The sequence below is a fragment of the Oncorhynchus mykiss genome, chromosome 18 (genome assembly GCF_013265735.2).
Source record: "Oncorhynchus mykiss isolate Arlee chromosome 18, USDA_OmykA_1.1, whole genome shotgun sequence".
NCBI classification, from domain to species: Eukaryota; Metazoa; Chordata; class Actinopteri; order Salmoniformes; family Salmonidae; genus Oncorhynchus; species Oncorhynchus mykiss.
Window position 1 is genome coordinate 63,365,354 of NC_048582.1, and position 26,233 is coordinate 63,391,586.

The window sequence follows — 26,233 nt, forward strand, 5'->3', positions numbered from 1 at the left end:
TTTACTCTCCAGACATTATTTCCTAAAGGTCTTAATGATGAAATACCTATGTATGTTATGTTGTAAATGTGAACATAAATTATGCCCCCATTTCAGATTACTTTGACGTTTTTCTTGTGCTGTTCCCAATGATTTATGAAAACTTGCTCAATGTCCTCATTGCAGTTGTACAGATGTGGTTAGGACTAGAGGTTGACCGATGAATCAGTATGGCCGATGAATCAGTATGGCCGATTAATTGGGGCCGATTAATTAGGGCCGATTTAATTAGGGCCGATTTCAAGTTGTCATAACAATCAGTAATTTACATTTTTGGATGCCGATTGTGGCTGATTACATTGCACTCCGCGAGGAGCCTGCGTGGTAGGCAGACCACTTGTTATGCAAGTGCAGCAAGGAGCCAAGGTAAGTTGCTAGCTAGCATTAAACTTATCTTATAAAAAAACAATCAATCTTAACATAGTCACTAGTTAACTACACATGGTTGATGATATTACTAGTTTATCTAGCTTGTCCTGCGTTGCATCTAATCAATGTGGTACATGTTAATTTATCATCGAATCACAGCCTACTTCGCCAAACAGGTGATGATGATTTAATAAGCACATTTGCGAAAAAAGCATTGTTGTTGCACCAATGTGTACCTAACCATAAACATCAATGCCTTCCTTAAAATTAATACACAATATATTTCTTAACCTGCATTTTTAGTTAACATTGCCTGCTAACATTAATTTATTTTAACTAGGGAAGTTGGGTCACTTCTCTTGCGTTCTGTGCAAGCAGAGTCAGGGTATATGCAGCAGTTTGGGCCACCTGGCTCGTTGCAAACTGTGTGAAGTCCATTTCTTACTAACAGAGGCCTTAATTCATTTGCCAGAATTTTACATAATTATGACATAACATTGAAGGTTGTGCAATGTAACAGCAATATTTAGACTTAGGGATGCCACCCGTTAGATAAAATACGGAACGGTCCTGATTTTCACTGAAATAATAAACGTCTTGTTTTTGATATGATAGTTTCCGGATTTGACCATATTAATGACCTAAGGCTCGTATTTCTGTGTGTTTATTATGTTATAATTAAGTCTATGATTTGTTATTTGATAGAGCAGTCTGACTGAGCAGTGGTAGGCAGCTGCAGGCTCGTAAGCATTCATTCAAACAGCACTTTCCTGCATTTGCCATCAGCTATTCGCTTTCAGCTCTTCACTGTCATAAACAGCATTGTGCTGTTAATGACTTCAAGCCTATCAACTCCCGAGATTAGGCTGGCAATACTATAGTGCCTATAAGAACATCCAATAGTCAAAGGTATACAGTGCATTGCGAAAGTATTCGGCCCCCTTGAACTTTGCGACCTTTTGCCACATTTCAGGCTTCAAACAAAGATATAAAACTGTATTTTTTTGTGAAGAATCAACAACAAGTGGGACTCAATCATGAAGTGGAACGACATTTATTGGATATTTCAAACTTTTTTAACAAATCAAAAACTGAAAAATTGGGCATGCAAAATTATTCAGCCCCCTTAAGTTAATACTTTGTAGCGCCACCTTTTGCTGCGATTACAGCTGTAAGTCGCTTGGGGTATGTCTCTATCAGTTTTGCACATCGAGAGACTGACATTTTTTCCCATTCCTCCTTGCAAAACAGCTCGAGCTCAGTGAGGTTGGATGGAGAGCATTTGTGAACAGCAGTTTTCAGTTCTTTCCACAGATTCTCGATTGGATTCAGGTCTGGACTTTGACTTGGCCATTCTAACACCTGGATATGTTTATTTTTGAACCATTCCATTGTAGATTTTGCTTTATGTTTTGGATCATTGTCTTGTTGGAAGACAAATCTCCGTCCCAGTCTCAGGTCTTTTGCAGACTCCATCAGGTTTTCTTCCAGAATGGTCCTGTATTTGGCTCCATCCATCTTCCCATCAATTTTAACCATCTTCCCTGTCCCTGCTGAAGAAAAGCAGGCCCAAACCATGATGCTGCCACCACCATGTTTGACAGTGGGGATGGTGTGTTCAGCTGTGTTGCTTTTACGCCAAACATAACGTTTTGCATTGTTGCCAAAAAGTTCAATTTTGGTTTCATCTGACCAGAGCACCTTCTTCCACATGTTTGGTGTGTCTCCCAGGTGGCTTGTGGCAAACTTTAAACGACACTTTTTATGGATATCTTTAAGAAATGGCTTTCTTCTTGCCACTCTTCCATAAAGACTAGATTCTTGCAATATATGACTGATTGTTGTCCTATGGACAGAGTCTCCCACCTCAGCTGTGGATCTCTGCAGTTCATCCAGAGTGATCATGGGCCTCTTGGCTGCATCTCTGATCAGTCTTCTCCTTGTATGAGCTGAAAGTTTAGAGGGATGGCCAGGTCTTGGTAGATTTGCAGTGGTCTGATACTCCTTCCATTTCAATATTATCGCTTGCACAGTGCTCCTTGGGATGTTTAAAGCTTGGGAAATCTTTTTGTATCCAAATCCGGCTTTAAACTTCTTCACAACAGTATCTCAGACCTGCCTGGTGTGTTCCTTGTTCTTCATGATGCTCTCTGCGCTTTTAACGGACCTCTGAGACTATCACAGTGCAGGTGCATTTATACGGAGACTTGATTACACACAGGTGGATTGTATTTATCATCATTAGTCATTTAGGTCAACATTGGATCATTCAGAGATCCTCACTGAACTTCTGGAGAGAGTTTGCCGCACTGAAAGTCAAGGGGCTGAATAATTTTGCACGCCCAATTTTTCAGTTTTTGATTTGTTAAAAAAGTTTGAAATATCCAATAAATGTTGTTCCACTTTATGATTGTGTCCCACTTGTTGTTGATTCTTCACAAAAAAATACAGTTTTATATCTTTATGTTTGAAGCCTGAAATGTGGCAAAAGGTCACAAAGTTCAAGGGGGCCGAATACTTTCGCAAGGCACTGTATGAAATACAAATGGTATAGAGAAAAATAGTCCTATAATAACAACAACCTAAAACTTAACTTGAAGACTCATTTTAAAAGGAACCGTCAGCTTTCATATGTACTCATGTTCTGAGCAAGGAACTTAAACGTTAGCTTTTTTACATGGCACATATTGCACTTTTACTTTATTCTCCAACACTGTGTTTTTGCATTATTTAAACCAAATTGAGCATGTTTCATTATGTAATTGAGACTAAAATGATTTGATTTACGTATTATATTATGTTAAAATAAAAGTGTTCATTCAGTATTGTTGTAATTGTCATTATTACAAATATAGGCAAGTCTCTTCTTCTTATTGGTGTCCTTTAGTAGTGGTTTCTTTGCAGCAATTCAACCATGAAGGCCTGACTCACGCAGTCTCATATGTCTGTGACTTGAACTCTGTGAAGCATTTATGTGGGCTGCAATCTGAGGTTGCATTTCATTGCTGATTTCTGAGGCTGGTAACTCTAATGAACTTATCCTCTGCAGCAGAGGTAACTGTGGGTCTTCCTTTGCTGTGGTGGTCCTCATGAGAGGCAGTTTCATCATAGCGCTTGATGGTTTTTGGGACTACACTTGAAGAAACTTTCAAAGTTCTTGAAATTTTCTGCATTGACTGACCATGTCTTAAAGTAATAATGGCCTGTCATTTCTCTTTCCTTATTTGAGTTGTTTTTGCCATAATATGGACTTGGTCTTTTTCCAAATAGGGCCACCTTCTGTATACCACCCCTACCTTGTCACAACACAACTGATTGACTCAAACGCATTAAGAAGGAAAGCAATTCCACAAATGTACTTTTAACAAGGCAAACCTGTTAATTTAAATGCATTCCAGGTGACTCCCTCATGTAGCTGGTTGAGAGAATGTGTGTGCAAAGCTGTCATCAAGGCAAAGTGTGGGTACTTTGATGAATCTCAAATCTAAAATGTATTTTCATTTGTTTAACACTTGTTTTGTTTACTACATGATTCTATGTGTTATTTCATAGTTTGATGTCTTCACTATTATTCTACAATGTAGGAAATAGTCCAAATTAAGAAAATAAAAACCCTGGAATGAGTAGGTGTGTCCAAACCTTTATTTGGTACTGTACATCTGTGCAGTTGTGGGAATTCTCATAAGTCCCCCTGTTAAGAGAGCATTTCAATACCAATTAGACTGCCTTTGGCTCCTTGATTGGGAACCGTACCAGATGCGGTGCAAAAGTGATTGCATACTAAATGACAGATTTTATGGTATAATTCGTTTTTATAATTAAATCGTGGCAACTAACCCGCTGGTTTTACTCAGTGCTCGCTCACCACAGACAGGACAAATAACTACCATGAACACTATAGCTCGCTCTTAGAGGAACATAAACATGTTTGTCCTGAACAGCTTATGCATAACATACACTTCCATATATTAATGTGGATTTTATGGGAATGGCCTGCCACTCCAAATCACTGAAAAAAAAGTACATGATAGGGGTTGAGGTATGTTGATCTTTTAGTTTTGCTCCTTATTGGCAGAGCAGTTTAGCACGGATTTGGCCTTTAATGGTATAGCCTATGTACTGTGTTCCCTGGATATAATTCTCACACAATTTGTTTGGAAACAACTTGATTATTGATTTGATTATTTGATGACTTTGAGTTTGAATGCAGATCTGATTGTTAAGAGAAGATGATTTAAAACTTCAATTGGCAGCATTCAATCAATCCATGATGAAAAGACAAGGCTCTCCAAGCCTCTGGCTGTCTAAATTTAGACACTGGACCAGGCTCAAATCAAACAAAATGGACGTCTGGAATACTGGGGACCTATTAAGTGGCCTGATGCTGTAGAAGCAAACACGCTAATAGTAATGGCATTATGATATAGGCCAATGGTTGAAGGATCCAATCTGACAGAAACATAGTGAAGACTTGCCAAATTAATTACTCCCCTGAGGCCAATGGTAAATTCTAATTTACATTTCTCTGCACTGGCCTGTAGTCTACTGATAGAGGAACAGAGGTTGCCTTATCAAAGATGGCATTAGCTCCAGGGGAAGAGATTGTCTGTGACACCAGTCTTCTGGTCATGAATTAACATGAAGTCCTATTTCTGACTGCACTGCTTAGAGGAGTGGGGAAATGGTCTGACCAGTGGCAGAGTGCGTTGTGATTCAGTATGCTATAAGGGGGCGTTTGGAACATTTTAATTCTAGGGAACAGGAGAGAAAGGACCCTGGAGGATCATTGATTGGATTAATTGTTGACGGTTAGTTTATAAAAATCCTGAAGTTGCTTGAAAATGACCATTTGGTTTCCAACTCAGATGTGCAGATTCTTTGGTAAAATTGAACTATAGCGGGTCCTGTATACAGTTCCTGTGTATATATGGGCTGCATAACACATGCATAGGAACTCCATACAGTAGACATCCACAGCTAAACTCATCTACATTTAGGTAGTTACAGAGCCTTCAGAAAGTATTCACACCTCTTGACTTATTCCACATTTTGTTGTTACAGCCTGAATTCAAAATGGAATAAATTGTTTGTTTTTAATCTCACCCATCTACACACCATACCCTATAATGACAAAGTAAACAAATATTTTTTATAAATGTTTGCAAATGAAAATGAAATACAGAAATATCTCATTCCCCTGGGTCAAAACATGTCAGAATCGGTAGCGATTACAGTCTGTCTACGTAAGTCTCTTAGAGCTTTGCATATCTGGATTGTACAATATTTACACATTATTCTTTAAAAAATTATTCAAGTTGGTTGTTGATCATTGCTAGACATACTCAAGTCTTGCCAAAGATGTTCAAGCCGATTTAAGTCAAAACTGTAACTATGCCACTCAGGAACATTCAATGTCATCTTGGTAAGCAACTTCAGTGTATATTTGGCCTTGTGTTTTAGGTTATTGTCCTGTTGAAAGGTACATTTGTCTCCTAGTGTCTGTTGGAAAGCAGACTGAACCAGGTTTTCCTCTTTGATTTTGCCTGTGCTTTGCTCTAATGTATTTATTTTTATGTTTTTTGCCCTTGCTGATGACAAGCATACCCATAACATGAGGCAGCCACCACCATGCTTGAAAATATGAAGAGTGGTATTCAATGATGTGTTGTGTTGAATTTGCCCCAAACATAATGCTTCGCATTCAGGACATTAAGTTAATTTCATTTTCAGTTTTACTTTAGTGCCTTGTTTCCTTTTTGCAAACAGTATGCATGATTGGAATATTTTTATTCTGTAAAGGCTTGTTTGTTTTCACTCTGTCATTTAAGTTAGTATTGTGGAGTAACTACAATGCTGTTGATCCATCCACAGTTTCTTCCTATCACAGCCAATCAACTGTTTTAAAGTCACCATTGGCCTCCCTAAGCAGTTTCCATCCTCTTCGGCAACTGAATTAGGAAGGTCACCTGTATCTTTATAGTGACTGGGTGTTTTGATACACCATCCAAAGTGTAATTAACAACTTCACCATGCTCAAAGGGATATTATATGTCTGCTTTTTTTTAAATAATAGCTGCCATTCTTCGCAAGGCATTGGAAAACCTCCCTGGACTTTGTGGTTGAATCTGTGTTTGAAATTTACTGCTCGACTGAGGGACCATACAGATAATTGTATGTGTGGGGTACAAAGATGAGGTAGTTATTCAAAAATCATGTTAAACACTATTATTGCACACAAAAGTGAGTCCATGCAATTTATTATGTGAGTTGTTAAGCACATTTTTGCTCCTGAACTTGTTTAGGGTTGCCATAACAAAGGGGTTGAATACTTGTTGACTAAATTAACTTGAAATTGAAAAGCATAATTCCACTTTGACATTATTGGGTATTGTATGTAGGCAAGTGACAAAAATGTAAATGTTAAACTTTCTAAATTCAGCCTGTAACACAACAAAATGTGGAAAAAGTCGAGGGGTGTGAAAACTTTCTGAAGGCACTGTAATGCCATACGTGAATTCCTTTCTAATAGTGCTGAACAAGAGCAAGGCTGCACACATACAAATACAAACATTGTCTGGGTTCAAATTCCCCCTCAAACTTTGATTAAGGTGAGACGTGGTCTCTTCCATTCCATTGCTTATCAGAGGTGGCCTTGAAAAAAGGCCCAGCAGCATTGCCAATAACAGCTTCAATTCGACCGCCACCGACTTCCTATGAGAGATGAGCTGCATTGAGAGGGAGCGCAACAGCTGGCTAATGTCAATAACTGGTTCAATCAGAGATGAGAACGTGCTTTTTCTGATGGGATTTCTTTCAGACAGATCCGTTGGGTAAATTGGATTTTGGGGTGGTTTTGGTGTCCTAAGGTGCTTTGCAGCTGCTGCTTTAAAGCTGGGCTGCTTGTGGCTCACCAGGTGGATTGAAGCTGGGCTGCTTGTGGCTCACCAGGTGGATTGAAGCTGGGCTGCTTGTGGCTCACCAGGTGGTGTGTACCAGTAGGGCCATATTAAGAAGTCACACACAGTGCCGTTGTCAAGGGGAATACATCCCTAAGCAGACATCAACAGCAGAGATGAAGATCAAATCTCAATCTTCGTGCTGACCAATCTCGCCAAGTGCGGAGGTAAAGGTTTGTTCATTTTAAAGACCTTTTGAACCCACTACTGTTCCTTGCACCAAGCCAATAAATAAATGAGGTTCTAACGTCCTTTTCGTTGAGAATATTCACAATAAGTTGCGTTTAATAAAAAAGTCCTCAACGTGGGACACTTCATATAATGATGTCCAATGAATAGCTCCTTAGTAGGGTATTAGAAAAATGGTTCGCTAACTATTTACAATCGTAAGTAAATGATGAGAATATGATTTATTCATGCCCTATTCTTTCTTTAAATACAGACGTTGTCCTTTGTGAGAAGGTGAAAAGTGCTTTAACATTGTCCTCTGGAGAGGTGTCAGGGACAGAAATAAACCCATTCAGATGCACTGAGCTATTCTCTGCAGATCTGTTTCAGAGTGACTTTAACCCAGCGGTTCCCAAAATAGGGGTCACAACCCCATGTGGGGTCGCCTGATATGTAAATGGAGTCCCAGGAGAATTTTAAAAAATCACCCAAAATGTGCAGGGAACACTCTGCTGTCTCCCTCACATCATTAAAACTCATGGTACCCTTCGCCAGCTCATATCTGTGTGAAGCCAAGTTCCCAGTTGTTTTGAACGCAGCATTAGAGACATTATGTCAGAGTAATTTGAAATTGCCTGTCATAGCCCCACACTAAATGTATGTGATGTTAAGTTGAGAAGACAATCAGAAATACTGTTAGAATGTTTTTCAATTGACTGTGGATGAAAACAGTTTGGGAATCTCTGGTTTAACCCCTGCTTCTTCACATTCTATTAAAGCTACAGTCTGTGGTCTGGGATCCTTGAAGAATATCACGTAAACACTCACACCTTATGTGTTAACAGGTGCTTCGAGTGAAAAAGTCCAATTCCAGCAGATCCTTGAAGGATATAACTAAAATAAATGTCTCATGAGTTTAGAGTCATAAAACAAACATGTACGTTTTTATTTGTTTATTAAATCACATAATCTAGCTTTTAAGCATCTGATGAGCTAATAAGAAAACTTAGCCACTCGTCGTATCTTATAAAGTGGTTCCGGGAGCTATTTTTAAACCAAACAAATTTTCCAAGATGTAACAGTAGGCAAACCTATTTCATATGTTATATGTTATCCAGGTCCTTCAATAGCACAACATTTATTCATTGTGGGGGACATTTTTAAAGATTTGGTTTATGGTAAATTTGTGTCAGAATAACGCCACAACCACAACACACAGCAATGCACATGTGAGTATACGATTCTGAATGATCTGTTATACAGTAGCTTCGTTTCGTTTAATAATCAGCAGCTTTGGAATAAGATGGGGGGAAAAAAAGAGACAGCTTTTCAAAAAGAGGAGAAGAAGTGATTTGTTGTTAATCTATTGGTTAGTTTTGAAGAGGCAAAAAAAACACTTTTTTAATTGAATGCTGTGCTGCGCTGTGCTGTGCATACGGTAGTTGGCATTGCTACAGAGAGCGGGTTCTAATTAAAAGTTGAAAAAAGGGAAGCTCTGATTGCCCACCCAAATCAGGTCCTCGGGATCTACGGTTTCCATGAGAAAATAAATATGTATCTTGTAGTTGTAATCATGAGAGTTGAAAGACAGAATGATAGAACGACTACGTCAGCCCGAAACAACAACAAAAAATGACATGAAAAGAAAAGAAAACAGCAAATCTAAGACAGCCCTATCATGACAATAAGAAGAAAAACTAATTAAGGAGGAGGACAGAGTGAAGAGGTGTAGGATTCATCCCCCTTTCAGAGCACTATGTGTTGATTCTCTCAGGGCTTTAAAAGGATTACATTCTTATTTAAGTTTTTATTTTTTTAGGTGGTCAGGAAACTCCTTCCTAAGCGTCTTTGCATTGATTGAAACAGAGGCTTACCTTGATAATGGGCGCTAAAGCCCCGGTATCGATGGTTACTGTCAGTTACAAAGTGTAGCCTCAGCCAGTTCTTGTTGCTGACAATAGGAGACGGGACATTCATCCCAGATAACCTGAGTGAAACAAGAGGAAACAATCATGAGTTTTTTTTTACATCCATACTCAAAGTCAGCATGCTACAACACCGGTGTCTTTTAGAGTCTCAGCCAATCAAAAAAGATAACCATTTTTTTGTTTGTTTTTGAAACAAGGTTGGGACACAGTACATAGGTAATTTAAAAAAAAATGAATTTAAAAAAAAAATGGCATCTTGTAGACCTAAGTAAAAATGGTGGAATTTCAAAATCCAAAAGTCAGGTTGCTTATTATGCATCAATGACAATAGGACATACAACTGTTCATATTCACAGGGTAATGTTGAATGGAGAAATGCTGATAGTAGAACAGGATGTCCATTCCCCTGGTGAGAACACAACAAAAGAGGAGGATCCTCAACTGTTTTAGCCACACCCCCTTGGTCAAAGCCTAACGCTTCGATCACACCGACAGCGTCATTGCATTTTTGGTACGCCTGAATGACATTCATTTCCAATGAAACCCTGTGTTTACCTTTGCAGCGTTGCGTTGCAGAGACAGTTGCAGTGCGTTCTGTGTGGTGCATACTTAGGATTTATCCAACGTATGAGTCTAACTGTATCCGTAGACGTATTGACAGAAACAGTAGCAGAAGGTGCATGTTGAACTGTTGTTGCACACACATCCAGATGATGCTGCGTACTATTTTTCACACGGACACTGTCGGTGTATTGGAAGCATTACACTCTGGTGTGTAGACATACGGAGTGTATACAAAGCATAATGTATGAAGACCCTTATATGTTAGTGACAAAGTGAAGGCTACCCCGTGCAGATCATAAACAAAGCATAATATATGAAGACCCTTATATGGTAGTCACAAAGTGAAGGCTACAGCGTGCAGATCATAAACAAAGCATATAAGGAGCTTAAGTATTAGTCACAGAGGATCAGCTACAGTATATCCACCTGTTCAGAATGTCACACCGGCATAGCCTTAATATGCTTACAGAGTAGACCGTGTATCTGGCCCTCGCCCTCGCACGGCTTGGCCCATGCCACCACAACACACAAAGGAGCTGGCCAGAGGAAACTGCCTCCGAAGGGACTGGGCTCTCTTCCCTCTTCCTCTCCCTTTCTCCTCTTCCTCCCCCTCCCCTCTTTCCCACCTCTGCCTCACACCAACCTTTATTGATGACTATTGGGATATGTCATTAAAAGGACATGGTCACATGGATCACAGCTCAGTGGCTTCTCCAAGCTGGAGCTGTGCCATATCATTCATGTTATTACGCAAAAAGTCTCATCCATTACCCGCACTGTGGCAGCATCCCAAATGGTCACCTATTCCCCGTATAGTGCACTACTTTTGACCAGAGCCCCATGTGTCCTGGTCAAAAGTAGTGCACTATGTAGGGAATAGGGTACCATTTGGGTAGCATCCTGGGACAGAGGCAGAGACAGCAGAACAGAACACTGTCTGGTTTAACCTCACTCACTCCGCCCTCAACTCCTTTGGAAATATAGTATTTGCATAAAGTGACTGTAAAGGCATTACATGTATCCATTGCTCTTGGCATAAGGTTTGTAGAAAGAGTGAAAAGGAACATTTCTACAGGATGTGCTTAGCACAGATCCTCACTTTGGGTGATACAGAACATGTGTATCACTGGGAAAATGTTAGGAATGTGTAGAACCGATGTAAAGAACAACAGAGGTCTCATAACAATAACAGTATCCCTGGCACTCTGCCTGAGTTAAATCATTTCACCTACTTGAATAACCGTAGTATAAATGTTATGCATGGAATCCATTTCAAATGTACACGTATTTGTGGAGGAAATGCAATCTACTTGAACTAGCACCTTCATTACCAGTGCAGGAGGTAACTCCGCAGGGTTATTTAGTTTATGTGGGAGAGCATCATTGGCCACACAGCGAGTTAAGGTACCAGTAGCGTCGTGAGTCTCATCCAATGATATGTTAATTACATGAGTTATACCATTCTGCGCTGGACATAGTTGGAACAGATGGAGAGGGTTGTCACCATCCCTCCCATGTTATACAGGTGAGTGCTACACTATTATTGTAAATAATAATTTGTTCTTAACTGATTTGCCAGGTTAAATGAAGGTAAAATAAAATAAAAAATGATGTGAAAGCTAAACTACAGTACTAGTGGCTCCGGTAGACTTGTCCTCTCTGTGGCGTTCAGAGGCTTTTCCATGCATGGCATTGTCACAATAGTTCCATGATTACACATAGCCTACAGAGTAGAACGGAGCTGAGGAGACGTCGCTGTATTCATCCAGCCCAGGCTGGCAATCACTGTCCCTCTACAGTGAACAGACGACACCAAGTCTGAGGCTTAATGCCTCTCTACCACCAACCAACCACCCCGTCAGTCAGTCCCTTCTCTTTCACTGTCTGTGTTCAAAATGTAGTGCGTTGATTGTACCGTAGTGTAAAGCGGGCCGGGGCCCACGGTGCGGAGACCGTGACATCCCCAACTGGACTCGGAGGTAATTGATTAGTCATCCCACACGTCCCAGTCTCAAAGCTTGAGCCTTTTCTCTATCTCCCCTCCATTTGACAAAATATAAATGACACAAACATTGGCTGCATGAGACAAGATAGAGAGAGCTAGAGAGTGATGGAGGGAGGGAGGGGTAGAGCGGAGAGAGAGAGAGAGAGAGAGAGAGAGAGTGATGGAGGGAGGGAGGGTTAGAGCGGAGAGAGAGAGAGAGAGAGTGATGGAGGGAGGGAGGGGTAGAGCAGAGAGAGAGAGAGAGAGAGAGAGTGATGGAGGGAGGGAGGGGTAGAGCGGAGAGAGAGACAGAGAGAGAGAGAGAGAGAGGGGGAGGGAGGGAGGGAGGGGTAGAGCGGAGAGAGAGAGAGAGAGAGAGAGAGAGCGGGGCCAACGCCACCACAGCAACAGTAAGGGGTTATTCACTCAGGCATTTACACTGAATGTCCTGTCTTTCTGGATTCTGAAAACCGTTCACGGTCTCAGAAATAACTTGGTGTGAATTGATAGTGACAAGAAGAGGCAACATTGGCGAGACTTGGGGGCTACATAGCAACAGTGTCGCCGATGTGTCATCAAAGTACTCAAGCATTCTCAATGCAATTCTAATATTAACTTTAAAATCCCTGCGGTGCTGGCTGAATGGGCCTGTAGTCAGACAGGAGTTCAATATCCGACAGGAAGGAAAGAATATACTTTTTTCTAAATTCTCACTTTTAAAACGCAGAAAATAAAGTGGAAAGTAGCCTAGCACTTATTCCAAACACAATGTCAGTCTGCAGAAGAGTGGATGTGTGTGATCTAGGTTCATGTAGTCTGACTTTGGATGTGTGGGATCTAGGTTCATGTAGTCTGACTTTGGATGTGTGTGATTTAGGTTCATGTAGTCTGACATTGGATGTGTGTGTGTGTGCATTCCCCTACACGTGGCCATACTACATGAACCTAAATCACACACATCCAATGTCAGACTACATTAAACCTAAATCACACACATCCAATGTCAGACTATATGAACCTAAGTCACACACATCCAATGTCAGACTACATTAAACCTAAATCACACACATCCAATGTCAGACTATATGAACCTAAGTCACACACATCCAATGTCAGACTACATTAAACCTAAATCACACACATCCAATGTCAGACTATATGAACCTAAGTCACACACATCCAATGTCAGACTACATTAAACCTAAATCACACACATCCAATGTCAGACTACATGAACCTAAATCACACACATCCAATGTCAGACTACATTAACCTAAATCACACACATCCAATGTCAGACTACATGAACCTAGATCACACACATCCAATGTCAGACTACATTAAACCTAAATCTATTAGTAGAGGTACGACAGAAGGTCAGACCCTCCCCCCACAACATATCAATAGACCTAAAGTGACCCTTTACACACACACACACACACACACACACACACACACACACACACACACACACACACACACACACACACACACACACACACTTCTCGAACATCTGTGTTCCAAGTCCCATCTAGCTGGGATCAATATGCTCTAGGAAGCTCCATGTGAAGTAAGGAGAGGGATTCATTATTAACAAATGATAACAGGTTTAGTGTTCCTTAATCAGTGAATCTGTCTTAATTGCCGGCCATTTAATTAAAACTGGTGGCAGGGGATTGCGCACAAATACGTGGAACACACACACACACTCACGCATGCACACACACACACACACACAGACTCACGCATGCACACACACACACACACACACACAGACTCACGCACGCACACACACACACACACACACTCACACACACAGACTCACGCATGCACACACACACACACACACAGACTCACGCATGCACACACACACACACAAACAGACACACCCATGGAGGGGAGAAACAGAGAAGCAGGGCTGGCCTCTGCATCAGCTCTGGGCGGCAGGCAGTGTACAACGCTGGCGGACGCCTCATCAATCACCACCCCAGCGTCAGAGACGGATGGGAGGCCGCTGGGAAGCGGGGCGCGTCTCTCCATCAAACTGATGTTTTAAAAGTAAGTAATCAGTGTTCTCCACGGGCACTCCTTCTGTGGCAGAGCCCTCCACGTTCCTACTCCGCACCCCTTCTCTCCTCCCTCGTTCACCTCCTCCCTCATTCCCCTCCTCGCTCTAGTCCCTCTTCTCTGCTGATTCACTGACAGCCTCCTCACTTTGATACAGTGAGTCAAGGCCTCTCCACCCCATTGGATACCGGAAACTATATTTCATCTGTTTCATTGCAGCATGCAGGGTCGACGTGGCGCTGTCCAAACTGCAGTCTGGGCTCCGTGTGTATAGGGGTCAGACCGTTCACCCAAGAACCGCACCAAAACACGGTAAAATCAGTAATTTGCTGTAATGCTCCTCTCTAATCCAAAATGCTGTGGTCAAAAACAAACAGAATGGCAGAATAGAGTGTGTATTTTTCTGAGGCTGAGATGATATTTATCCAAATTATATTCTTTGTTGCAGTAAATGGCTGCCAGGGGCCTCATTCGCAAAGCATAATTCAATTCTTACAGTCTGAGAAGAGAATGTATGGATCTAAGAGAAAGAGGGAAAACAGTACTTAGCCAGGGTCGAGTTTATCTTCACAAATAGACTGAAATAACGCTTTCCATTTCAGAGTTTCCAATACATAGCTAATCCATTCAGCAACAATAGAAAATCCAACAGGTGTAAATTAGAAAAGAGTTTAATTTAAATCCCTACGTTACGCCACCTGATTGGAACTAGCCTGTGAGGTCGGGCTTTTTCGGGAACCTGCAGGAAAGTGTATGATGCTGTAGTGATGTATTGAAATACATGATTTATCATTCATAATCGAGGAATTTCTTATATTATTATAATACATCCTTACAAACAGGACACCCCTACAAGCAGATACCCAGTGTGAAGCCTATTCCCTTCTATGTTAATAGATGTTGGGTTCGCTCTTCACTCTTCCCAGACACTCCTTCTTATCCCCTGTGCAGTATTAACATTCTGTATACTCCCCTTGTCCTAAGGGTAAAAAAAAATGACCCGCCTTCACTAAACCCCGAAAAATAAAGCACCTTAATTGAATTTTAAACAACCTGTCATTCATCACGAACTTTGTGAATGTCTGGGTTTTCCCTCTTCACAAAGCAGACACACTGCATTTAATCAGTGGGCATCACTCATTTTTATAACAACACACCTGGCATAATAGTTTTCTTTACTAAAGTAGAGGTTTATTGTTATTATTATTATTATTGATAAAGGTACGGCATAGGTGTAAACATTATTTTTTTTAGCAAGAGATAGCACTTGTATAGCCTAAGAAAGTAGCATAAATGTGCAGAAAGTAGTTTTGAATGCATTTTATTGAAGGGAAACAATAACATTCATTAACGTCTTAGGCAACATGGTGATACATTCTTATATATTGTACAATGAGGAATTCAACTACAAAATACTAGTCTTCTCCCAGTTTCTGAACCATTGCCCCCACCCACAAGGTGTATAAACAACAACAATAAATAAGAATAAGATAATAGATACAAAACTAAAACGTGAAGAACAGAAATCAAATCAACTCTAATTAGCATATGTAGGACAGTATGCAAGTGTGTGTGCATGGACTTTGCAGATTTATTTCTCACATGTGCAGCACATAATACCAGCTGCAGCCTCAGGTGGATCAGGACAAGATTCAGCACCCTGAACAGCTTTCACACGTGACATTGTGCCCCCTCAGTCCATCTGTCACATCAAGCACGACCCGCATCCCATGGTTCTTCTCCGGGCCTCCACTGGTCGGCTTCCCTGTGTAGACTTGCATCTTCCAAGCGTAGCTGGATTGTGCGTCACAGCACACCCATATCTCGATGCCATACTTTCCTGGCTTGCTGGGCATATGCTGCCGGAAAGGACAACAACCTTTTGACAGATTTCTTCTTCTTCTTCTTCTTCCCCATCTTCTTATTCAGATACCTCCTCCTCTTCCTCCTCCTCTTGTTGCTCCTGGACATCTGAAGAAATCAGATCTCTGACCTGTTGGGCACTGAAACATGCACTCTTGGCTTCAGCAAAGGGAGACGTGGTGGGACTGTCATCTGCAGCACCTTTATAGTGCTTCTACACCTGCATTGCTTGCTGTTTGGGGTTTTAGGCTGGGTTTCTGTACAGCACTTTGAGATATCAGCTGATGTACGAAGGGCTATATAAGTAAATTTGATTTGATTTGATTTGATTTGATATAGCCTCTGACTGCATCCCCAATTAGTAAACTATTTTTAATTTTTTTACCTTCGTTTAAATAGCCAAGTCAGTTTAAGAACAAGTTCTTATTTTCAATGACGGCCTAGGAACAGTGGGTTAACTGCCTGTTCAGGGACAGAACAACACATTTGTACCTTGTCAGCTCGGGGGTTTGAACTTGCAACATTCCGGTCTAACCACTAGGCTACCCTGCCGTAAATTATTTTATAACTTCTGGGTCAAAAAGGACCCTAAGACAATCTTTGTATCCTGGTGGTGTACAGCTTTCATGGAAATATGAACAAAGGCAATGTTTCACTTTTTCTAATGTTGTGGTCACTCTACTTACTTACTTACTTACTGACTTTATTGTCCCCATGGGGAAATTTTGTTGCAGTGTCATGTACACATTTAAAGTGGCATTTAAATACAAACAAAATGGACAATACAACTTTCATAACAGTTACATACCAATAACAACTGAGTTCATAGGAACATTAGCCCGAGCTATTTAGGAGGGATATCACACCTGGCACAAGTGATTGTATAGTTGTGTTTTTCCTGCTGAGGGGTGCCCTATACCTGCGCCCAGAGGGGAGTAGTTCAAAGTCCAGGTACAGGGGGCGGCTTGGGTCTAAAATGATTTTGTGAGCCTTGCGGAGCCCTGACTTTAAAGATCTCATCCAGGCCTGTCCAAGTACCTTGCTTGCTGTGGTGATAATCCTTAGCATATTTCTCTAGCTGACATTGGCATTGCCAAACCAACAAACAATACAAAAAAGTTAAAACACTCACAATGGTAGATTTGTAAAACTGAGTCAGTATAGTACTGTACTACATTAAAATATCCCAGCTCTAGGAAAAGTCATCAAGTTGAAAAACGATCATTTCGGGGGTTTTCTCTGCTGATAAACATAGTGGAGGGTCATTTCTTACCCTTAAGACAACAGAAGGGTCAAAATTAACACAGAGTCTGACTTTGGACAAGCGCCTCCATTCCATTGGCTATCAGACTTGAGAAACAGGTAGGTTACGTGGAACAATTTGACTCTAACGGCAGCTATTGTTTTACCCAGACACATACTTCATCACTCTTCTCAGACCCCCCCAAAAATACTGTAGCACTGTAAAGAAATGCTTTATGGCATTTGGCTGACCGCCCCACAGTTATTTGGGTGAACGATGAAGATAACGTTTGTAGCAGTGTTCATAATGTTCATGATAAGTTATGGTCTCATGCCAATCTTTACTCCTAACCATTGGGTTATTAGGCAGTTTTGATCAACACTACCTTCTTCTTCAATTGATATCTAACACAATAAAGCTACTATATAAACTAATATAGTAATTTATATTCCAGCAGCGAATGTGATATATTGATGAAATTGTATGACTGTCCCAGGGGGCTTGATCTTCCTGAAGGTGATGCTGACTTCAGATAAGTTGACCATCATTCAATTGTGCTAGATCAGACAGCCCATCCTCTAATTAGCAGGGGTGGACAACTCCAGTCCTCGAGGGTCTGATTGGTGTCACTCTGTTTCTCCATCCCTAACAAACACAGCTGATTAATCACATTGCATTCTAAACTGAAGATCATGACTGGGTGATTATTGGAGTCAGGTTTGTTAGCTGGGGCTGGGACAAAACTGTGACACCAATCAGGACCTTGAGGACTGGAATTGCCCACCCCTGCATCTAACGTGTTCTGGATTCCCCTCTCACAGGTTCTTCACAATGATCATCTAATACTCCCAGCAGGCATAAAGCTGGAGGGGCTTGGGAGTCATGCAGCATGACAGAATGAATTGAAACAACATTATAGTGTGAGTAATAAACACATACTCTACAGGACATTCGAAAACACAATACCTAATTCATGGACAGGTACAGGGACCTGGAGAGGTAGCCTTGTTTTACAGAGGATAGTTTTACATTGAGAATGTGTAAAAAATGAATGCACACACGTTGGCCATACAGTAACATACAATAAATGTTGGTTACTTCTCCACAGAAAACCAGGGAGGTGTGACTATTCTCATCATCTATTTTTTAAAGAAAGTAAAGCACAGACTAGAGAGGTTTTCAATACAACTGAAATTGCTCCACTGTACTGTATTTTATGCACACAACGTAGCTGGAATAAAAGGTTGCCCGCAGGTGCTCTGCTGATGCATGACAGCATTTTTAGTTTATTATTACACATTTTTTAAAGTTCCACTGAAGAACCCTCAATCAATCCCAAGGTGACATGGCTGAGTTACAAAGTAAATTGGCTCCCAGAAGTGGTTTCAGCTTTAGTTGCATCACTATCTGTTCGCCCCTTTCTTTAGACGAGAAATAGAATGAGAAAATCTCAAGTGGATAAATCAAAAGATATGCAATGACAGTTTTGTTTTAAATAATTTGTATCAGTGACACACGTTTCACTCAGAAAAACAGAGAGAAAACAGTCTATAACTTGGGTGGCTGGAGTGTCTGACAATTGTATGGGCTTTCCTCTGACACCGCCTATTATATAGGTCCTGGATGGCAGGAAGCTTGGCCCCAGTGATGTACTGGGCCGTTCGCACTACCCTCTGTAGCATCTTATGGTCAGCTGCCGAGCAGTTGCCATACCTGGCAGTGATGCAACCGGTCAGGATGCTCTCGATGGTGCAGCTGTATAACTTTTTGAGGATCTGGGGGCCCATGCCAAATCTCTTCAGTCTCCCGAGGGGGAAAAGTTTTTGTTGTGCCCTCTTCATGACTGTCTTGGTGTGTTTGGACCATGATAGTTCATTGGTGATGTGGACACCAAGGAACTTGAAACTCTCAACCTGCTCCACTACAGCCTCATCGATGTTAATGGGGGCATTTTCGGCCCGCCTTTCCTGTAGTCCACGATCAGCTCCTTTGTCGTGCTCACATTGAGGGAGAGGTTGTTGTTCTCGCACCACACTACCAGGTCTCTGACCTCCACCCTATAAGCCGTCTCATCGTTGTCGGTGATCAGGCGTACCACTTTTGTGTCATCAGCAAACTAAATGATGGTGTTGGAGTCGTGTTTGGCCATGCAGTCATGGGTGAACAGGGATTACAGGAGGAGACTAAGTACACACCCCTGAGGGGACCCAGTGTTAAGGATCAGTGTAGCATATGTGTTGTTGCCTACTCTTACCACCTGGGGGCGGCCCGCCAGGAAGTCCAGGATCCAGTTGCAGAGGGAGGTGTTTACTCCCAGAGTCATTAGCTTAGTCATGAGCTTCGTGAGACACTATGGTGTTGAACGCTGCGTTGTAGTCGATGAACAGCATTCTCACATAGATGTTCCTTTGGTCCAGGTGAGAAGGGGCGGTGTGGAGTGCGTTTGAGATTGGGTCATCTGTGGATCTGTTGGGGCGGTATGCGAATTGGAGTGGGTCTAGGGTGTCCGGGAGGATGCTGTTGATGTGAGCCAAGACTAGCCTTTCAAAGCACTTCATGGCTACCGACATGAGTGCCACTGGGCGGTAATCATTTAGGCAGGTTACCTTCGCTTCCTTGGGCACAGGCACTATGGTGGTCTGCTTGAAACATGTTGGTATTTCAGACTCGGTCAGGGAGAGGATGAAAATGTTAGTGAAGACACTTGACAGTTGGTCTGCGCATGCTTTAAGTACACGTCCTGGTAATCCGTCTGCCCCAGCTGCTTTGTGAATGTTGAACTGTTTAAAGGTTTTGTTCACATCGGCTACCAAGAGCATTATCACACAGTCATCCAGAACAGCTGGTGCTTTTGTGCATGCTTCAGTGTTGCTTACCTGGAAACAAGCATAACTGGGCAGCTCGCGTCTGGGTTTCCCTTTCTAGTCCATAATAGTTTTCAAGCCCTGCCACATCCGATGAGCACCAGAGCCGGTGTAGCAGGATTAGTCCTATATTGACACTTTGCTTGTTTGATGGTTTGTCTGAGGTTATAGCGGGATTTCTTATAAGTGTCCGGATTAGTCTCCTGCTCCTTGAAAGCATCAGCTCTAGCCTTTAGCTCGGTGCGGATGTTGGCTGTAATCCATGGCTTCTGGTTGGGATATGTACGTACAGTCACTGTGGGGGTGACGTCATCGATGCCCTTATTGATGAAGTTGATGACTGAGGTGGTGTATTCCTCAATGCCATTGGATGAATCCCGGAACATATTCCAGTCTGTGCTCGCAAAACAGTCCTGTAGTGTAGCATCCGCGGCATCTGACCACTTCCGTATTGAGCGAGTCACTGGTACTTCCTGCTTTAGTATTTGCTTGTAAGCAGGAATCAGAAGGATAGAATTGTGGTCAAATTTGCCAAATGGAGGGCGGGGGAGAGCTTTGTATGCATCTCTGTGTGTGGAGTAAAGGTGGTCTAGGATTTGTTTCCCCCTGGTTGCACATGTGACATGCTGGTAAAAAATGTGGTAAAACTGATTTAAGTTTGCCTGCATTAAAGTCCCCGGCCACTAGGAGCGCTGCCTCTGGGTGAGTATTTTCTTAATTGCTTATGGCCGTATAGAGTTGGTTGAGAGCGGTCTTAGTGCCAGCTTCGCTTTGTGGTGGTAAATAGACGGCTATGAATAATACAGATGATAACTCTCTTGGTAGATAGTGTGGTCGACAGCTTGTCATAACGTACTCTACCTCAGGCGAGCAATACCTCAAGACTTCTTTAATATTAGACATCGCGCACCAGCTGTTATTGACAAAAAAAACACACACCCCACCTCTCGTCTTACCAGAGGTAGCGTCTCTGTTCTGCCGGTGCATGGAAAATCCCTCCAGCTCTATATTGTCCATTTCTTCGTTCAGCCACATTTCGTTGAAACATAAGATGTTACAGTTTTTAATGTCTCGTTGGTAGGATAATCTTAATAGTAGGTGATCAGTTTTATTTTCTAACAATTGCACGTTAGCAAGGAGAATGGAAGGCATTGGGAGTTTACTCGCTCGCCTTCGGCTTCTCTTTTTATTGACGCAAAAGGCGTGGATCTGGGCCTGTTCCAGTGAAAGCAGGATCTCCTTCTCGCCGGACTCGTTAAAAAGGAAAACGTTTCTTCCAGTCCACAGTGAGTAAACGCTTTTCTGATGTCCAAAAGTTATTTTCGGTCATAAGAGACGGTAGCAGCAACATTACTTCCCCAATAAGTAAAAAAATAAGTTACACATAACGCAAAAAAATTACAAAATTTCACAATTGGATGGGAGAATGTAAAACGTCAGCCTATTTCTTTGGCGCCATCTTATTACCATCCTGTGATGTCATCAACATCCTCAGAAAAGATAGCTCCCCGGCAGCATGAGTGAATGCTGTTGCTAGTATTGCTTCAAATGGGTATGTACCCTGCTTCATGGGGCAATGGAATTAATCGATCCAACTCTGAGAACATTGACCAAGACGTGTTTGTTTTTCTAACGGCTCAAAACGAGATTCTGTTTGGGCTATGATCGATTCCAAATGATCTGAAACACTCTATAAACACACCATATGGCCTGCCAGGAGGCTGTAGTCTATTACACCTAACAAACTGGATTCCCATGAAAAATAATATCGACTTGTAGGGAAAAACCCATGCATCTACCCACATCATGCAACACGACCTGACAAGAATAGATGAAAACAGTGAATATCCTCACATGGCCAAATTGAGTCTTAGGCTACAGCCTGGTAGGTACTGTACACTCATGCAGCACTCATCGTGGGAGGATTGTACAGAGGTTTACAAGATCGTGTAAGAACAGATCCATTTCAACACTGTTCTTCACGGGATCACACTAGTGGTAAGTATACAGCCTGTAGTAATCTACCAACCCAACACTGTTCTTCACGGGATCACACTAGTGGTAAGTATATAGCCTGTAATAATCTACCAACCCAAAGAGGGTCTCTGTCCCTGTATCAAGTCCATCCGACTGACAATTAGGTAGATGTCTAGTTTAGTGTAAAGAGTGATCAATGCCTTTATCTAAGCTTTCAGTTATATTTTGTCAAAACGAAACACTATTCTTCCTCAAGCATTCTACTTGTCTCATCTTTGTCTGAGCTAATGTACTGCATGTGAAGCTCCAGTGGCGATAACTAATTCTGCTTCAACTCTTGATCCACGTTGCAACCCGTGGCCAGAGGCACAACAGGTAAGTTCATTATCATTCTATTTCTCCGGCTTGTGTTTGAGAGTCCAATGCCTCATTCATACACAGTCGTCTGGACCATCATGGTTCTGCATTAAAGAGCTGGGAGACAACAACCTTCAACGACAATCAATAGCCATACAGTGCTGCCAAACATATCTTTAGCTAGTTCAGACAGGCTTGTTGTTCAGCAGGTGGCTGCCTGCTTTTTGTTAGTCACTTCAGCAGTTGGTCTGTAATATTGAGTAGAGGAAAAGGTGGCTGGGCCCGTTCATTTGTAATGCTTTTCCCAGGGACACTGCCATCGCTCCACCTAAACCTGCTGGAACATGGCAGCCATCCCAGAGATAAGCACAGTAGTGAGCCAACAAATGTCTTGACCGGCACATACAGTAGGAATACTTTGGTTATCTTATCTTTCTTGGTTAAAGTCTATTTGTCAATACTGCAGCGCCAGCTGTGCCATCAGAGACTCTGGGTTCGCGCCTAGACTCTGTCGTAACCGGCCGCGTCCCGGGAGGTCCGTGGGGCGACGCACAATTGGCCTAGCGTCGTCCGGGTTAGGGAGGGCTTGGCCGGATGTCCTTGTCTCACCGCGCACCAGCGACTCCTGTGGCGGGCCGGGCGCAGTGCGCGCTAACCAAGGTTGCCAGGTGCACGGTGTTTCCTCCGACACATTGGTGTGGCTGGTTTTCTTTCAAACGGTACCAAGAATATGCATATCCGTGGTTCTGTGCCTGAGCTACAGGCTTTTAGATTTATGTCTTCAGGCGGAAATTGCACAAAGTAGGGGGAGCTCTAATTAAGAAGCAGTGCGGCTTGGTTGGGTTGTGTATCGCATGACTTTCAACCTTCGTCTCTCCCGAGCCCATACGGGAGTTGTAGCGATGAGACAAGATAGTAGCTACTAAAACAATTGTAAACCACGAAAATTGTGGAGAAAAAAGGGGTAAAATTGAAAAAAAAAGAGAAAAAAAAAGAAAAGGCTATTTGTCACAACTCTTGCCACGTTTCTCTCTTGTCCACAAACCAACTCGTACGCACATACTGCAGCATGTATACTGTAAACTATGAATGTTTCACAGATAGGAATAAAGATATCATGGCAGCTGCTTTCCTAAAGAATCCAGAATACATGGTGCCAGCAGCATGCCTGTTTGTTTAGAGGGTAAGCTGTCTCTCCTGTGCCCTGCAGTACATACCGTCAACTAAACACCATGTAAAGCTGTCCCTCCTGTGCCCTGCAGTACAGACCGTCAACTAAACACCATGTAAAGCTGTCCCTCCTGTGCCCTGCAGTACAGACCGTCAACTAAACACCATGTAAAGCTGTCCCTCCTGTGCCCTGCAGTACAAACCGTCAACTAAACACCATGTAAAGTTATCTTGTCCTTATAGCCGGTATACAAACATTATCATGCTTCAGACAACTTGTAAACGTTTGCCACCATAATTCATTGTTGCCGTAGCTAATATATGGTACAAAACCGCCCAATGTTGTTAATGACAATCGCACGCCTATTTCATCATGAACACGCGTGTGTCTGGAAAACCGTAGCATAATTAAACATATACTTTAATTTTAATTGGTACATTCCAAGATTATACAGCATATTAATAAGTGTTTGCAAACGATAATCACTCAGAGCAATATATGATACAAACACTGTGTACTGTATGCTCATGCATGACCGAAAGATCCACTGTGATTTCTCCCTTTAAAAGACAATATGATCTCCAGAAGTCATCGTACAAATAAACATAAAACTGTACATTCATCTGCATTCTATTACCAGAATAACAACAACAACAAAAACACATGTATGATGAAATCAATCAACATGATGGCAAAATGTGCCCCTCATTCAAATCTAGGGACAATTTTCTTTGGTATTTTTAAGAATTCCGTTTAGAATTCCCGTTACAGGGCTCTTTTCGGCCCAGAAACTGTGGCCGCTCAGCCAACTGCAGCAAACAATGAAAGGTCTTTACCCAAATATATTTATTACCAATGCACAAAAACCTAGTGAAATTCAAGCTATTACACACCGTGCAAAAATCTAAGTGAACGGGCTTGGCAAATATTGGACAGGTACAATGTACACTGACTGTAAAGGAGCTTTGTTTAATTTCCATCTCTACTGGGACCTACCCAGACCTGCTATTTATCATGCAAATATCAGCCTCTGACACCAGCTCACACATCCACCCTACAATGACTATGGGGTTAAAGTGCAGACTGTCAGCTTGAATTTGATGGTATTTCTTTCCATAGCGGCAGAACCATTTACAAATGACAGTACTTTTTGTCCCCCCCCCCCCCCCTATTTAAGGTGATCAAAGTATTGGGACAAATTGACATTTATGTGTATTTAAATGAATGGTAAATAATGTATTGTGTCATTTTGGAGTCACTTTTCTTGTAAATAAGATTAGAATATGTTTCTAAACACTTGTACATTCACGTGGATGTTACCATGATTACGGTGAACTCTGAATTAATCGGCAGGGTAGCCTAGTGGTTAGAACGTTGCAAGTTCAAACCCCCGAGCTGACAAGGTACAAATCTGTTGTTCTGCCCCTGAACAGACAGTTAACCCACTGTTCCATCATTGAAAATAAGAATTTGTTCTTAACTGACTTGCCTAGAGAGAAAAAAATAAATGAGTGAGAAAGTTACAGATGCACATATTGTCATACCCCTCCAAAATGACACAATACATTATTTGCCATTAATTTCTATTGGGCAAAAAATAATTTTAAACACAACCAAAACAAACAGCAAATTTATCCCAAAAATGTGTGCTATGAATACGGGGCAAAATAATTAACTTTTGACTACTTTAATAAACATATCAATGAATTTGTCCCAATAATATTGGTCTCCTAAAATAGTGGTACTATATACAAAAAGTACTGTAATTACTAAACGGTTCACCCGATATGGATGAAAATAGCCTCAAATTAAAGCTGACAGTCCGCACTTTAGTCAATGTATCACTTGAAATCCAAAGTGCTGGAGTACAGAGCCAAAACAACAACACAATTGTCAGTCCCTATACTGTTGGAGCTCAATGTACATTTAATCCATAAGGCATGAGTAGGTGTGCCTGGACACAGCCCTTAGCCGTGGTTTATTGGCCATATACCACAAACCCCTGAGGTGCCTTATTGCTATTATAAACTGGTTACCATCGTAATTAGACCAGTAAAAATAAATGTTTTGTTATACCCGTGGTATACGGTCTGATATACCACGGCTGTCAGCCAATCATCATTCAGGTCACGGACCACCCAGTTTATAAATAGCGATATTGTGATGTAATAAGGCTCAGGTCAGGTGCAGCTGCCTGTGGTCCTTGATAAAGGAACAAATGAGTGGTCAAACTGAGTGAGTAATCTGTGCACATGTCTCTTCACCCTACCAGTACAGCTCTGCGGGTGGGTTAACTGGATTAAATCAAGGTTTATCTAAGAATCTTGTTGCACTAAATTATAAACCTCGATTTACTAAACCTAGATTAGCTCTAATCCTAGATGAACTTAAACCATGTTGGTGCAACCGACCCTACAGTATGTGTTCAATTCGCTGATACTCGTACTGACAGAGTCTCCCACAACAATTGACCAATGTCAAATTGCCTTCGGACAATCACATTCAATATTGATATGAAAATACATGATTGAGAGAAAAAAATCCCCCTAAAGCACTCCCGATTCTCTTTGTTTTAAAGGCCCAATGCAGTTGTTCATTTCTGGATAAGAATTAAGTACCTTAAAATGGTATATAAAAAAAAAATGAACAAAAACAGTTCCTTAGCAAAGAGAAATTTCTCAAG

At 41.7% G+C, this 26,233-nt stretch overlaps 1 protein-coding gene across 1 annotated transcript in view; it reads right to left on the minus strand.

Moving 5' to 3' along the window:
* Positions 1 to 26,233, minus strand: part of csmd3b (CUB and Sushi multiple domains 3b) — an 826,488-nt gene that overhangs the window by 432,119 nt on the left and 368,136 nt on the right. The window contains exon 6 of the mRNA XM_036953488.1: positions 9,407 to 9,519. Coding sequence (XP_036809383.1) covers positions 9,407 to 9,519 — 113 coding nt within the window. The remainder of the gene's footprint in view (positions 1 to 9,406; positions 9,520 to 26,233) is intronic.